Source organism: Prionailurus bengalensis, chromosome E2 (assembly GCF_016509475.1).
Source record: "Prionailurus bengalensis isolate Pbe53 chromosome E2, Fcat_Pben_1.1_paternal_pri, whole genome shotgun sequence".
NCBI classification, from domain to species: Eukaryota; Metazoa; Chordata; class Mammalia; order Carnivora; family Felidae; genus Prionailurus; species Prionailurus bengalensis.
The window spans coordinates 31,489,471-31,503,690 of record NC_057352.1 but is presented as its reverse complement, the minus strand read 5'-3'; the positions used below and the strand labels follow the sequence as shown (position 1 = coordinate 31,503,690).

Below are 14,220 nucleotides of genomic sequence, written 5' to 3'. Positions count from 1 at the left end.
CAATAATCTTTGATTTACACACTTACCTTTAAAATTAGGGTTTACAAGTTCTTTACGGTTGGAACATTGAAGCGCATTTCCATAAACCAAGTCCAAAGCACACAGCAGAAGATGGTAAGAATTGACCAAATCATCACTAATCATGGGGAAATTACCTACAGGAATACAAACAGTTATCAAGTAAATCTGCATCCATGTTACAATATTTTAGACATAATTTCTCTTTTTAATTAAAATGACATTACACAAACACTGTACCAAACCTGACTCAAAAGCTACATAAAGTGTTCTGGCAAACCTACATTTTGAAATATTACTCTTAAAGTCTTATAAATTTCTGAGAGTGTAATTAAAACCAAAACTTTACAAAAAATGGCATTCATTCACTCAATCAATATTCATTAAATAAGCATTAATTCCCCAGTAGCTGACTAAAATTTTATCACTGTTTTTTTTCTTTGAAAATTCTAAACAACTTCATAAATTATCTCAAACTGCAGCAAATTCTTTCATGTGAAAATATTTTTCTGTTAAGAAAATTAGTAGATAAATTAAAAAATAAATTAAATAAAAAAAGAAAATTAGTAGATATTACATACCAAAAACTAATATTAACAGCATGGTAACTATATTGAAATTAAAATTTAACTAATTAAACTATTAAACTATTAGTTAAAATTTAATTAATTAAAAACCAAAAAAATAAAAAAATCACAATACATGGAGACAAATGAAAATGAAAACACAGTGGTCCAACATCTTTAGGATGTACAAAAAGCAGTTCTAGAAGGGAAATTTATTAAAAAAAAAAAAAAAAAAGATTAGTAGATATACTTAGGAATAGCTGAACAATGATTTTTTCATGTATATAGTTTAAAAAGACCAGAACATATAATCAGGCTGCTAACGGTAACATTTGAAATATTTTCTAATAATAATATAAACTCATACAAATTAACAACAGGACCACAATGAAAGATATTTAAGTCTAGAGCCAATATCCTGGGAATAATGTTGATGCTTAGTAAACAAAGAAAAAAGAAACCCAGGCTCAAACCTAGAGAAACATGCCATTTCTGCAATGCTAGTTTAAGTCTAACACTGAAATCAGTTTTTATAGGCAGTTGAACAGTTTTATTCTTGGAAATTAAGAAATATTTCTAGATTTTTTAAATAACTTTGAGCATATCTCTTTTCTCATGAAACACAGCATGTAAAGTCTTCCTAGTGATTTTATATCACATGAATTCAATTTAAACAGCTAACATACATCTGAGGAATTATTTCTAAACCTCAACATGTTTGCACTTAATGCCTACCCAAATGCATGCAAACACACAAGCGCACGCGCACACACACACACTCTCTCTCTCTCTCTCTCTCCCTCTCTCTCTCTCTCTCTCATACTGCTTTGTTTCAGGCTTTTCCCCCCCTTTTTCTCCTTTCCTCCAAAGAAAGTTACCACTTACCTCTGCATAGCAGGATAATTCTCTTTTCGTACAGATGATTCAACAAATCAATTTAAATGAGTTAAAGAGAAAAAATGCTTTTCTGTTGCCAGAAAGGCGAATGAGAATAGGTGGTTAAGTTCTGCACTGATAGAACCAAACTAACCTGCCTGGCTCCACTATAAAGATGTTTAATATTAAAGCAGACGGTTTCTCAAATGTAAAACAGGAAGTGGCACCTACGGCTTCAAGCTACAAAGCCCATCACACTGACAAGCCTCAACTTGTCACTGGTGTGTACTTGCCATAAAGGAAAAGAAGAGCAGCACAGTAACTTCTAACAAAAAATGCCCCACAGGTCAGAATCTAATTTAAACTCCAGGACTGTCCCAACGTGACAGACTTCGAGTTTCAAATCCTGACTTTAGAAAGAAATCTCACTTTGTGAGGTAGGTTATCTTTCCAACAACAAAGATAACTTGTTGAAACTCCAAAATTGGCTGATTTATCAGGAATGAAGAGACTGGAGATTGTAAAACAGGAAGTGGCACCAAATTGGTCTTGGGGCCACAAAGCCCTTCAGGATGACAAGCCCAAACTTGTCACGAGGGTGTACTTGCCATAGGAAGTCAACAAAGATAACAGGCAAAAAAAATGGCTTATCTATCAGGAACAACATAATCTGGGATGCCCGTATGCTGCAGAGGAAGTCATGACAAAGGTGGCTATAAAAGAGTACAATACAACTCTCCCCAAATAACTAAATCAAGAACTGAATAAAAGTAATTAAACAACTTTATCAGAAAAGATCTTACTGAATCATAAAAGATCACGGTTTTGGACTGTCAGGAAACAAAGACTCTTCAGATTAAATAATTACAGACTGAATTAATAATACAACTCCAACACCGAGTTAACTGCAGAGACAAAAAATATGCCACCCAGTTGATCGAGAGACCAAAATGTAAATAAGGACAATAAAATTTTTAAATAATTTCTACAGTATCAAACACATTCATTCCCAGATATATATACACCATAAAAAGCATAAGAACAGATAAAATCCCAGAAGTCAGACACCCTTGCCCACAATCCAATGACAAGATTAGTGTCATAAATAATACCAGCCACAGCAAGCTAAAAGCGGCAGCAGGGGTTACTGGCTACTATGAGAGCCGTTTATATGCTCCTACACCTCCATTTTGTGCCATTTATCATATTACCTTTATCTCCACTAAAGAAACACACCAGTGTGATGGGCAGCAAAATAACTAACAGTTTATTTTTGGCAGAAGAAAGACTTTTCTTTTCAATCAACCACACAGCTCAGGGAGGAAGGATGAGTTCTCACCTAAACAGCTAGAAAGAACCAGCTATAATCCGACACACCAAACCCAGAGACCAATGGAGTGATACATCCTTGCTAAAGGGCCCTCACATCTGGCATGAAACCAAGAGCCAGATCTGGGTTCAAATCCTAGCTCTGTTTCTAGCAGCTAATTTTAGGGCCTCAGTTACCTAATCTTGAAAGTAAATAATTTGGGCTACTAGATCTAATAATGAAAATCTCTTACATTTATGAAATTCCTTCCAGCTCTATGACTCTTTGATGATAACTTTGCATTTGATTGGGCTTTCTTAATAGCAAAGGCATTCTACATAGCTTATGTAATTAATGTAATTGTATTTTTTCTTCTTCTTTAGATTACTAAGAATCATTTCTACATAGAAATATAGACAGGACACAAAAAAATAGTAACGTATTTCCCTGAATACAGACCTTGGGTAAGTTAAGGGAGATGAGAAGGGAGAGAAAATAAATTGTATCCAAAGGCATTTGAGCAAATGTATTTATCTGAACAAGATGCAAAAAGTCATCTGAACTACACTGAGGATGAGCAGTCACCCTCAACAAAATAAGACACGGCTCACGAGAAATACAGCTCAAGACACCAATACAAACCACTAATGTGTTTTTGGTCCATAATTCAGAAGAATAGCTCTGGATGGAAAACATGTTATGGAAGAACAAAATAAAAGGATCTTCCATTTAATATAAGATTTGGACATTATAGACATTCAAAAGACTTACAAAAAGGCAATACTTAAAAATGAATCTGAGATTAAAGTCATTGAGAAAGTTCTCAGTTGAGAATCTTTTCCTGATACACAATACAGATTGACAAAAGTAGTACCTGGACATTTACATAAGCTAACATCTAGATAAATAATGCTGTCTTACCTTTTGCATATATAAAAAGCACCCAACAAAAATGGAAAACTTCGGACACGGTACAGGGCTGTCGCCTTCAGGGGAGAAAGAAAGTCATGAGATAACAGAAGAATTTGAAAAAGACATCACAAATGACTATAAATCAGGTGAGAAACAAAACCCACAGTTGAAGGGAGTGACAGCAGATTCATTTCACGTGGAAAATGTACAAGAAGTTCTGCTCCAACCAAACACTGGCAAGGACAAAGCCAGTGAAAGAGTTCACCTCAGAAAGAAGAAAATTCTGAAGAACTATAAAAGGCTTTCAAGGTCAAGACAGGTAAGGTAGAAAATGAGTGACCATAGATGTTTTGATGACACCAGCAAGGCTCATGCTGCTTTTGGACCCATGTATGCAATCAGGTATTTCTCTATTTTTTTCCCTTCATCATAGCTAAGGAACTGTAAACACTCCCTCCCCAAAGATATTCCAGATTGTATCAAGTCACAAAAGGACTACTTAAGGTAAATTCTGGGTTTGCTATAATTCCTTATTCTTTATCATTAAGACTATCCATTATACTTTGCCAAGTTGTCTGCTAAAGGGAGTTTCAGACCTGTTTTACGCCCTTGGCTTTTCTACCAAAACCTCTGCCAATATTCAGATAAGACATCTGTTGTCTCCACATCCCAACAAGGAGCTCTGAAGGAAGATCGGGAGACTAGGGTTTAGCTCCCCCACCGTCCTTAGCTACACACACTTGCCCCCCATGTGCCCCAGTCTCTTTATCTGCTGAACAATTAGTCTCCTGGGTAGAGTTTTGTACTTAATTCACCAGTCCGTGGCAAGGATTAAATGTCAGTGCCCTGCTTTTAGAAGTGGCCTCCCTACCCTAGGCACATGATAACTATCCAGTTTTGATGCCTACCAAGATAAAAGTCAAACTTTTTTTTTTAAACGTTTTTTTCTTAATTTTAGAGAGAGAGAGTGCGAGAGTTGGGGAAAGGGGCAGAAGGAAAGAGACAGAATCCCAGGCAGGCTCCACACTCAGCACAGAGCCCGATGGGGGTTCCATCTCCCCAACCCTGAGATCACGACCTGAGCCGAAGTCAAGAGTCAGACACTCAACCAACGTGCCTCCCAGACATGCCTCTTTTTAAATTAATTTATTTAATTATTTTAAAGTCAAGCTTTTTAGCTTAGAACTCAAGCCACTCTCAACAGTGAATCTATGACTTGAGAACCCTAGAACTTGACCTACTGAACCTACTCAGCCAATCGCCTCTTTGCTACTTTCGCGTACACATCCTGTACAAAGAAGGCTCTATCTACATCTCCAAATTCACCCATCAAAATCCTACCCATCGTTCCTTACTTCATGGAACCGTACCTGACTGGCTCACGCCCAGTGGTTTAATTTTGCCTCAGAAGTTGTATATTTTTGTTATCTTTTGCATTTATACATGCCTCCTCTCCACAACTATACTGTAAGCTCTCAAAAGACAGAGGCTATGGGCTTTTTTTTTTTTTTTTAATATTTGTGTCCTATATAAAATACCTAACATACTTCACACAGTAAGTTCTCAATAAATACCCAGTGACAAACTTTCAGAGACTGGTACGTGTGGGGTACAGTACAGAGAAGTGGTAAGGGACATGGGTTCTGCAAGCAGACTACCAGTGTCAATAATAGCTCCACGCTTACTATGTGACTGTGACCAAATTACTTAACCTCTCAAGGGGTTATGTTCCCCCGCCTGTAACAACAGCATCAACCTTAATATAGTTGTCATAGGGATTCATTCAAGTTATACAGGTTTAAATCTTGGACAGTTCCTGCTCCATAACAATGCTCAGTAAATGGTATACATGATTATTACTATTAGCCAAAAGTACTAATAAAAGTATACAGTATATTTTAAGCTTTTAAAATTAAAATTATCTTACAATTTTCTTAATATTAGGTAATATACATACCCTAATAAATATCAATGCAAGCACAACCTAAAATCATTTCCTACAACTCTCCAAAGAAAGAAGATATTCTATATCTTCCTGTGAATGATCACATCAGCCTCGCTCAGACTTACAACAAAGCATCTATCCAAACTTTATTTAATTGTACATAGTCAATTCCCCCCAAATTACAAGCAAACTGGACCAGCTGCTTCCATAACAGTGGGGTCAACTATCCAAGAAAATACATAGTTTGTTTGATTTTTAAAAGCTGCTCACTTACTATAAACATCCTTCACAATTTGGGAAAAATTTTTATATTGAAAGAGAAGCACCCATTATTCATTCAATTGTAGTAACTCCTTTCCCCCCACTTTTCTTGTCAACATTTTTCTAGTTCTATCTTAAAAACAATTTCCATTTCTACTTTATGAAAAAGTGTTCATGATAAAGGTAGAGAATGTGTATCCCATGACTGCCTTTATCTATCAGGAAAGATGGAAAACACTGAGCCAGAGTCAGGTTACAGATTTTGAAGACATGATCAGAAAGCACAAATTCATAATAGTTTCTGTCCCCTTATTCTCCCTCCATCCAGTTTGTCTACTCTTGATTAGTTATAAACATCAAAATACATACAGAAGCCAGCTCAGAGGGGATTATCGATTTCTAAGTCGGACACAGAAGTCAAATAAGAGAAATAGTTGATATTATAATATACAGAAAATAATAGTAATAGTCAACATAGCCAATAACAGAAAATTAAGGAGTCAAATTCGATACCCAGGTGGCTAACTGGTGAAAATACATAAGTTCTGACTTTTGCATTTGGGTTGCTTAAATAAAAAGGGAAAGTTTACAGAAACAATAATCCCATACACTTTGCAATATGAAGGAAGCCAAATTCTTTATGGCTAACATACAATGAAAAGCAAGAAATTATTGTTAAGAGAGAGCCATCGGAAAGAAAGATTACTTATGAAATCACATTTGTTTTTTTAAGACTAGCAAAATAAGCTAAGTGACACAAACCGAGGGATCAAAACTGCAGCACAGATTTTAAAAATGTGTAGTCCTGACTAACAAATATAAAAAAAAACATACTGCGGGGCGCCTGGGTGGCTCAGTCAGTTAAATGTCTGACTACAGCTCAGGTCATGATCTCATGGTTCGTGAGTTTGAGCCCCCATCAGGCTCCGGGCCGCGGAGCCTGCTTCGGATTCTGTGTCTCCCTCTCTCTCTGCCCCTCCCCTGCTCTCTCTCTCTCTCAGAAAATGAACAAAACACTAAAAATTTTTAAAATATGTATATGTATATACCGCTGTTTTCTTCCTCTCTGTTGACGAGGCTGCTCCTCTTGAGGATATTTAAAAATGTCCTGAAAAATGGGTTCATATTTCTTAAAAATTACTGCCGACACAGTGAAGTTTCTTTCTAGTCTCTCAGTACGTTCTCTGAAATGTGGAGGGAGGTTTGCCATGTCTTCCCACTTCTTCATCTTGTGAAAAAATTCAAGTAAGCTGATATTAAAAATAAACAATGAGACATTTTCAAAATTAACACAAAGGGAGAGAACACAAATATAATTAAATCAAAATGAACTTGTTAAATTACTTTTAGACAGTGATATAAAATCACAACTCATGCCTCTGACTAGCTTCCTGTCTTACAGATTGGTGAATTTCTCTGATTTTCCTAATCTACCTTTTTTCTGAGATGACCTGACTTTTTTAATTATGAAATATATAAAAATATAAAACAATCAGCCAGAGTAACGTAACCAAGACTTATTGAATAAATAAACATATTGAATAAATATGAATAAATAAATAAATAAATTTTGCCATGTTTGCTTCAGGTACAACAGAAACAGCCAAATTCTCATTTGTACTCCTCCCCAAACCCATGGCCCCCTCTTCTTCCCCAAAGATGACCACCATTCTCAAGTGAGTCCGAATCCTTCCCATCCTTGCTTTTATATACTTACTACTTAATACCCTTACTATATGGCATCTATATGAATCTATACATATACGAATCTATATGTATCTATACATTTGTATCTACACATATATGGATCTATATGTATCCATAAACAGTAAGTAGTATCATCTTTATGTGTGGTTTTAAGATTTTATATTAATAGTATCACACTGTAAGTAGCATTCAGCAACATGCTTTTTCATTCAATGTTTCTGAGATTAACATTAATATGTACAGATCTAATTCATTAATTTTAATGTTAAAAATATTCCTGCATATGAACTACCATGATTTTTTGCATTCATTCCCCAACCAGTGCAAACTGAGGTTTCCAATTTTACATTATAACACGAAAAGGCTGTAATGAACACATTCTTGCACCTGTATGTAAGAGCTTCTTTACGGACTAGGCCAAGATGAAGAATTGCCGAGTCAGAGAAGGTGCATCTCCAACTTTACTAGAGACTGCCAAATTTGCCACTCGAGTGGCCGTGTCAATTTATACTCTCACCAATGCACACCAGCAATACAGACTTCCTGTTTCCCTACCTAGTGACTAGAGCAGGTTTTATCAGCCTTCAAACTTCCCCAATCTGATGAGAATGACAGTTACCTTGTTTTTACTTTGAACTTCCTTATTACCAGTGAGACTGAACTTCTTTACATACATCTATTAGCTATGTGAGTTTTGAGCTTTGTGAAATCATACTCTTTACCCATTTTTAGGACCCATTGTCAATCATGCAACCATTTGTTAGCCGTTCTCTATATACTTCTGGACACTGATCTTTTGTTATTTATACACGTTGTAAATATCTTCTCCCAACATACTCTTCGTTTTTACCCCTTTTAGCCCATTATGGCATAAAATAAATAATCTGAGCCCAGAGGTAAAATTTAAAGATAGAAACTGAGTTTTTGAAATGGAAACACAACTGAAGCCTAGAACTAGATTACTTGCATTAAAATGTTGGATGAATTCAATTTACTATGGTTTATGGTAATTCCATAATTTGACCTTTGCTTCTAAAGTTCCTTGTCTGTCACTTAACTGGATTACTCTGTCTCCACTTTGCTTTTCCGTAACGATTCTACTTTTGCACCTTATTTAAGTCCATTTCTGCAGGTTTTCAACTCTTTATGCACTGCCTCTTGTCCTTAGGCCTAAATATAACTCAGGATGGAGTTCAAGGTTAATAAATAGGCTACAGATAGAATATTACATTTCTTGTTAATTATTTTAATAGTAAGTGATTTTTTAAACCGTTAGGTACATAAATTTTGACAGTGGTATTCCCCCTACAAACTGCCAAATATCCTTTTTCCCACCAATCTTTAATAAGCCATAAGAGAAAATTCACCCAAAAGGCACAAATAAATATAATCAATTCAATTACACAACAGATAGAAAAAGAAATTTCTGCCTCTTCTTTAAAACATTATTTGACCCTTTCAGAAACTGATTGTGATAGTGTTGCATATCCCCCCAAGCAGCAAATGGAGAAGTATTTACACATTCCATATATTTATATATAAAGATACAAATCCTGGGCATGTAGTTCTAAGTTTAATACCATATTTTATTTACCTTTACAATTTAGAGTATTTCCTAAAGTTTCTCTAATATCCTTATTTAGAATTCCTCCAATATCACATAATAATAAGTCCTAACCTTTAATACTACTCTTCATACAAACAAGTCTTTTTTTTTTTTTTTTTTTAGTTTATTTATTTATTTTAGAGAGAGTGAGCAGGGAAGGGGCAGAGAGAGAGGGAAAGAGAGCAAGAATCCCAAGCAGGCACCACACAGGCCAAGCAGGCCAGCACAGAGCCCGATGTGGGGCTCAAACTCATGAACTGTGAGATCATGACCTGAGCTGAAATGAAGAGTTGGACGCTCGGCTGAGCGAGCCACCCAGGTGCTCCCATACGAGTCTTAATACATTAAAATTTCAATACTTTTCACAAAAGAAGTAAAATATAATGGCTACCAACTTAGATGCGGTAAAGGAAAGCCATGACCTAGTCTCTAAATTCAGCACTCTATAGGTACAAAAATGCCCTGGAAATGATAAACAGAGAATTCTATCACTATGATTTTTGACTTTTTACATTTGTCACACTCTACTTTTCCAACTCTGACATAGTTACCTCTGTTCGGAACATCGCAGGATTCTAGTTAAAGATACATAGTTTCCTTCAACAGTCCCTTTGCTTACAGTCGGCACAGATTTTCTGCAAGCCACATATAAGGCACATGCTAACCAGTGAAGATCATTCCCCTGTAAAATAAAGGAATAATGATTTTTACCTAATGAGCTATATATACATTTCAATATGAAAAAACTTTTATGATTAAACAAAGTTTAATTTTTTATGTCTGTGGGAAGCTGTGTTTTCAATGATGGCTCCATCCCGAGTGTTCTCATACTGTGACACTGACATTTTCACACTGGGAGACAGGAATCTGTGTTCTATGCCCTCGTTTTGAACTATCTCAACCGAGGTGCAGATGATGCTAGGTAACTTGTAAGATCCTAAAAGGCAATAAAGATTCCACCTGCCTCACTCTCTCAGGACATGTGCTTTGGGGGTCCCCATGTGGGACAAATGAACAGAGAGCCTCAACTTCCTTATCTGAGGGCTGTGAGAAAACACAAGAAATCAGAAGATAAAATTCTATAACCGATACTCTGTATTAAATATCATATGAGCTTTATTTTCCACGAGCCTGACATCCTCCATTATTTCACATCATCCCTGACAACAAGCTCCATGAGGGTGGGGGTTTTTAAGTTTTGCTCATTGCCATCTACAACAGTATCTGGCCAAAAAGAGGCGGAAAAAAAAAATTGATAAATGAATATTCATTCACTAACTGGGTAAACTGAGCTAATCAAACGTGTTTTCAAAAACAATTTACTAACCATTATTAGCCGCTTGCTTACCTAACACTGGACTTCATCCAACTTAATCCCATGAGTTGAGACACCTCAACCGAATGGTGGTAGTACGTGTTCTATGTAACTTAAAAGATTATCGTGAGGATAAAATAAAAGCTTATTTGGAAGCACTTCTGCCCATAACCAAAGAACCACAGGAACCACTGACCACAGAACCACTGAAAAATAAATAGGAACGTGGCCTGTGCGGCCACATCACCTACGTATAGGAAAGAGCTCTGCAAACTCCGGGGCACAAGCACTGTCCACAACAGAAACTCCACATTCCCTCATTAAACCTTCAAGACAACTCTGTGACGCAGGTACAAAGAATCTCAAATTCACGTATCACAAAATCGAGCGCTGGAGTGGTTAGGTAAATTGTCCAATGTCACCTAGGTCTGTCAGGTTCTATGGACACTAGATTACTAGGCCTGTCCCCCACGCCCCTGCACACATAACTACGCGGGAAGAACTGAAATACAATCCTGTTAAGGCAAGAATACAAAGTAACCTCAGTGAGTCACATGTACTCAGAAACACCCTACTATTATAATTCAAGATACTTCGGTTAGGCCTTCCCAGTTTGAGCCTATCTGCCCTACTCTTTCCACAAACCGTAAAACAGCTTAAGAAAATCCTATGGCCTCCAGTTCAACGCCACACACAAGCAAACAGCTGATAAACAATCCCGACTTCCGCGTCACTTCCCATTGGTCCATAAAGGGGAGGTGCCTACAGGGTTGAGCCTCACTGGCTGGAATGGCCATTTTTCTCATCTGCAAGCCCCATCCGAAGAAAGGGACACAACAAGCCGAAATCACAGCGGCTACGGGGTCCTGGGCAACGTCTGGGGTGACCGAAAGGTCCTCAAGGTCGTCGCAGTGCCAGCTTCCTAGGGACAAATGCGGGCGTGTGTCTATATCCAGGGGGGCAGAAAGCCCGTTTCATTTGCCCGAGGGAAAGGAACACAGCAGACACACAAGCACAGCCCGAAACTTAACAACGCGTTTACTCCACGGATGCAATGCCGGGACAAAGGCAGTGGGCACAGCAGGAAAAGAACTGAGAGAGAAGCCTAGCGGCCCCGGCGCTAAACGCGGGTTAGTCTCCGTGGGAGCACAGCCAAGTCCCCTCCCCTTCTCCTGACGGTCGTAACAACTGCACCTGTTCATTCGGCCGACGAGGTGGTTGTATCTTTGCGATCGTGACCCCGGCACGACCTCGGCCTCGCGATGCCACTTTAGGGCAAGAAATGGCCCCCACTCGGAACCCGAAAGGGAACAGCTGCGAGACGGGGTTCACTTTCTGGGCCGCTAGGAGCCGGCCGTCAGCCAGGTCCCCAGGACTAAGGCGCGCAGGGAGAATCCCCGCCGCCCTCCAGGCTGGGGACCGGAGACCCGGGGCCGGCCCCAGGGTCCCCGCCGGGCGCCCGACCCGGGGAGGGGAGGGGCCCATTCCCGCGGCGGGGCGCGGCGACTAGGCCCGGGAAGCCCCTCGCCTCCTCCCCCGAGGCGCACCTCCAGCGTGTAGCTCTCGCTCATGTTCCGGTAGCTGTCCCAGGCCTCGGCCCGCGCCGCCTCGTCCATGTTGAGGCGGCTGCACAGCTCTTCGAACCGCTGCAGGGTTTGAGGGGCCGGCGAGCGGGCCGGCTGCGCGGCGTCCTCCGCCTCGCCGTCGTCTTCCTCCTCCTCATCCGAGGCTGCCGCCGCCGGAGGAGGAGGCGGGGGCGGCGGCGACTGGTCGCCTCCCGACGGCATAGCGCACCCCTGGGCGGCCGGTCCTCAGGTGAGCTGAGGGCCCGGGCCCGCAGCCATTCAAACCGCGAAGCGCCCGCCCGTCGGCCGTCCGCACGGCGACTGCGCCGCCACCAGGAAAGCTAGACCTCAAGTAGGCACCCGTAGTTCTGAGCACGGCCTGCTGGGAAATGTAGTTCGGGCCGGAAGCCCACGGAGGTCAAAAATCATATTTAAAAAAGAAACTCCTGTAGTGTTCCTTGGGCTAAAATAAAACAGGCTTCGCTACGTTTTAAGTAGGCCCCCATGTTGGGGCCATTCAGCAGGACCGTATTGAAGAGAAAAAAAATGGACTCGTGACGATTTAGTGTTCAAGGTGTCTCCAAAATGAATACTCAATATCTGGGTGTCCTTATCTCAAAAATAAGGATAATAGCAAGCGTAATAGCAAGCAAGGGCGGCCTGTCTGCCTAAGTTCAAATTTCAGCATCGCTCCTAATTTCTTGTTCTTTCCTGTGTTTTAATTTCATGTGAGCCTTTCAAATAATTTTTGGATTTTTTAAAAAGCAGTAATTCTTTTATTTCCCAAAGGGCAAATTTATGTTTTCTGTAAGTGATGCATTTGTATTATCCTCACTCACCCAAATGGCTTAACTTTATTCCTTTATTTTTATTTTGCTTTCTCTTTCATACCCATAGTAGACTTGAATCACTTATTAACAATCCTTTTTGATTTGTAAGTGGGCATAGTATAAAACATATTTTAAATGTCTATTTATTTTGAGAAGCAGAGAGAGAAATAGAGGCTGAGCAGGGGAGAGGAAGAGAGAGAGAGTCCCAAGCAGGCCCTGTGCTGTCAGTGCAGAGCCCGACTTCAGGCTTGATCTCACAAACAGTGAGATCATGACCTGAGCTGAAATCAAGAGTCAGATGCCTAACCAGCCAAGCGCCCCCACGGTATAAAACATTTTTATGTTTGAGGAGCCAATAACACATTGCTGTCTGCTATGGGATCACTTCCTTCTGTCTTCATTGACGCTTTGAACCCAGCCACCACACTGTAAAAAAGCCCAGGTCACTTGGAGAAGCCTATTATCAGTGGTAGACAAAGCCAGGCGTTAGTTAAAGGGGTAAAACAGATTTTATTCAGACACTATTGACAGTAAGGTAAAGAGCTGAACTCCGTTCCAATCTATGCAGCAGTGACTGGATGATTTAAAGTGCGAATGAAGGAGTAGAGATGGGAGAGAGCGGAGTTGAACCAAAAAATTACAAAGGTTTGGTGAGTGTAAATGTGATCAGGCCAGCTGTAGCTGCCAGCAGGCGATTTACTGAAGTTAGGATTCTTTTTTTCCCTACAGAGACTAGGAGACAGAGGCCCTATATGGCTCTCAGATCACTGAGAAAGACACTTCAAATGGCAAGAGATACATACACATCTGAAAGGGACAGAAGAAGGAGTCACCATTGTAAGCCCTTTTGGGTAAATGCTATAAGAAAAGGGAGGTCTGGGACCTATCGTCAGGTTTTGGCTAGAACAAATGATAAACACTGGTAACCTTGAGTTTTCTCAGACAGGCATTTTAATGCAGTACTGGAGTCATCCTAGGGCACAGCCTGATGCTACTGGAAGCTATGCTCTAGTGTGGTCATCTCATAGTGTAGAGGTTTGGAGAAAAGTTCTGCCATGTGCAAAGGACCTGAGGCCCCTGGCCTTCAGCCCCAGCCATACTGAATGAGCCAGTGTGAAAGCAGATCCTCCAGCCTTCAGTCAACTGTCCAGCTGATGCTGCACGGAGCAAAGATGAACCTTGCTTCTGATCCCTACCCAGTTCTACCCAATGGCATATTTGTGTGCAAAATAAATGATTATTATTCTTTCAAGTCACAAAGTTTGAGGATGGCTTGTTATGCAGCAATAAGCAAACACCTATGAAATATA

The 14,220-nt window shown here is 39.7% G+C and overlaps 1 protein-coding gene across 1 annotated transcript in view; it reads right to left on the bottom strand.

Annotated features, from left to right (window-relative positions):
- RBL2 (RB transcriptional corepressor like 2) overlaps nt 1-12,431 on the bottom strand; it is a 56,570-nt gene extending 44,139 nt beyond the window's left edge. Inside the window, exons 1-5 of the mRNA XM_043599204.1 lie at nt 12,063-12,431; nt 9,752-9,882; nt 6,937-7,137; nt 3,691-3,755; nt 27-155 (exon numbers count right to left, since the gene is read on the bottom strand). Coding sequence (XP_043455139.1) covers nt 27-155; nt 3,691-3,755; nt 6,937-7,137; nt 9,752-9,882; nt 12,063-12,302 — 766 coding nt within the window. The 5' untranslated portion in view covers nt 12,303-12,431. The remainder of the gene's footprint in view (nt 1-26; nt 156-3,690; nt 3,756-6,936; nt 7,138-9,751; nt 9,883-12,062) is intronic.
- Between the last annotated feature and the right edge of the window lie 1,789 nt (nt 12,432-14,220).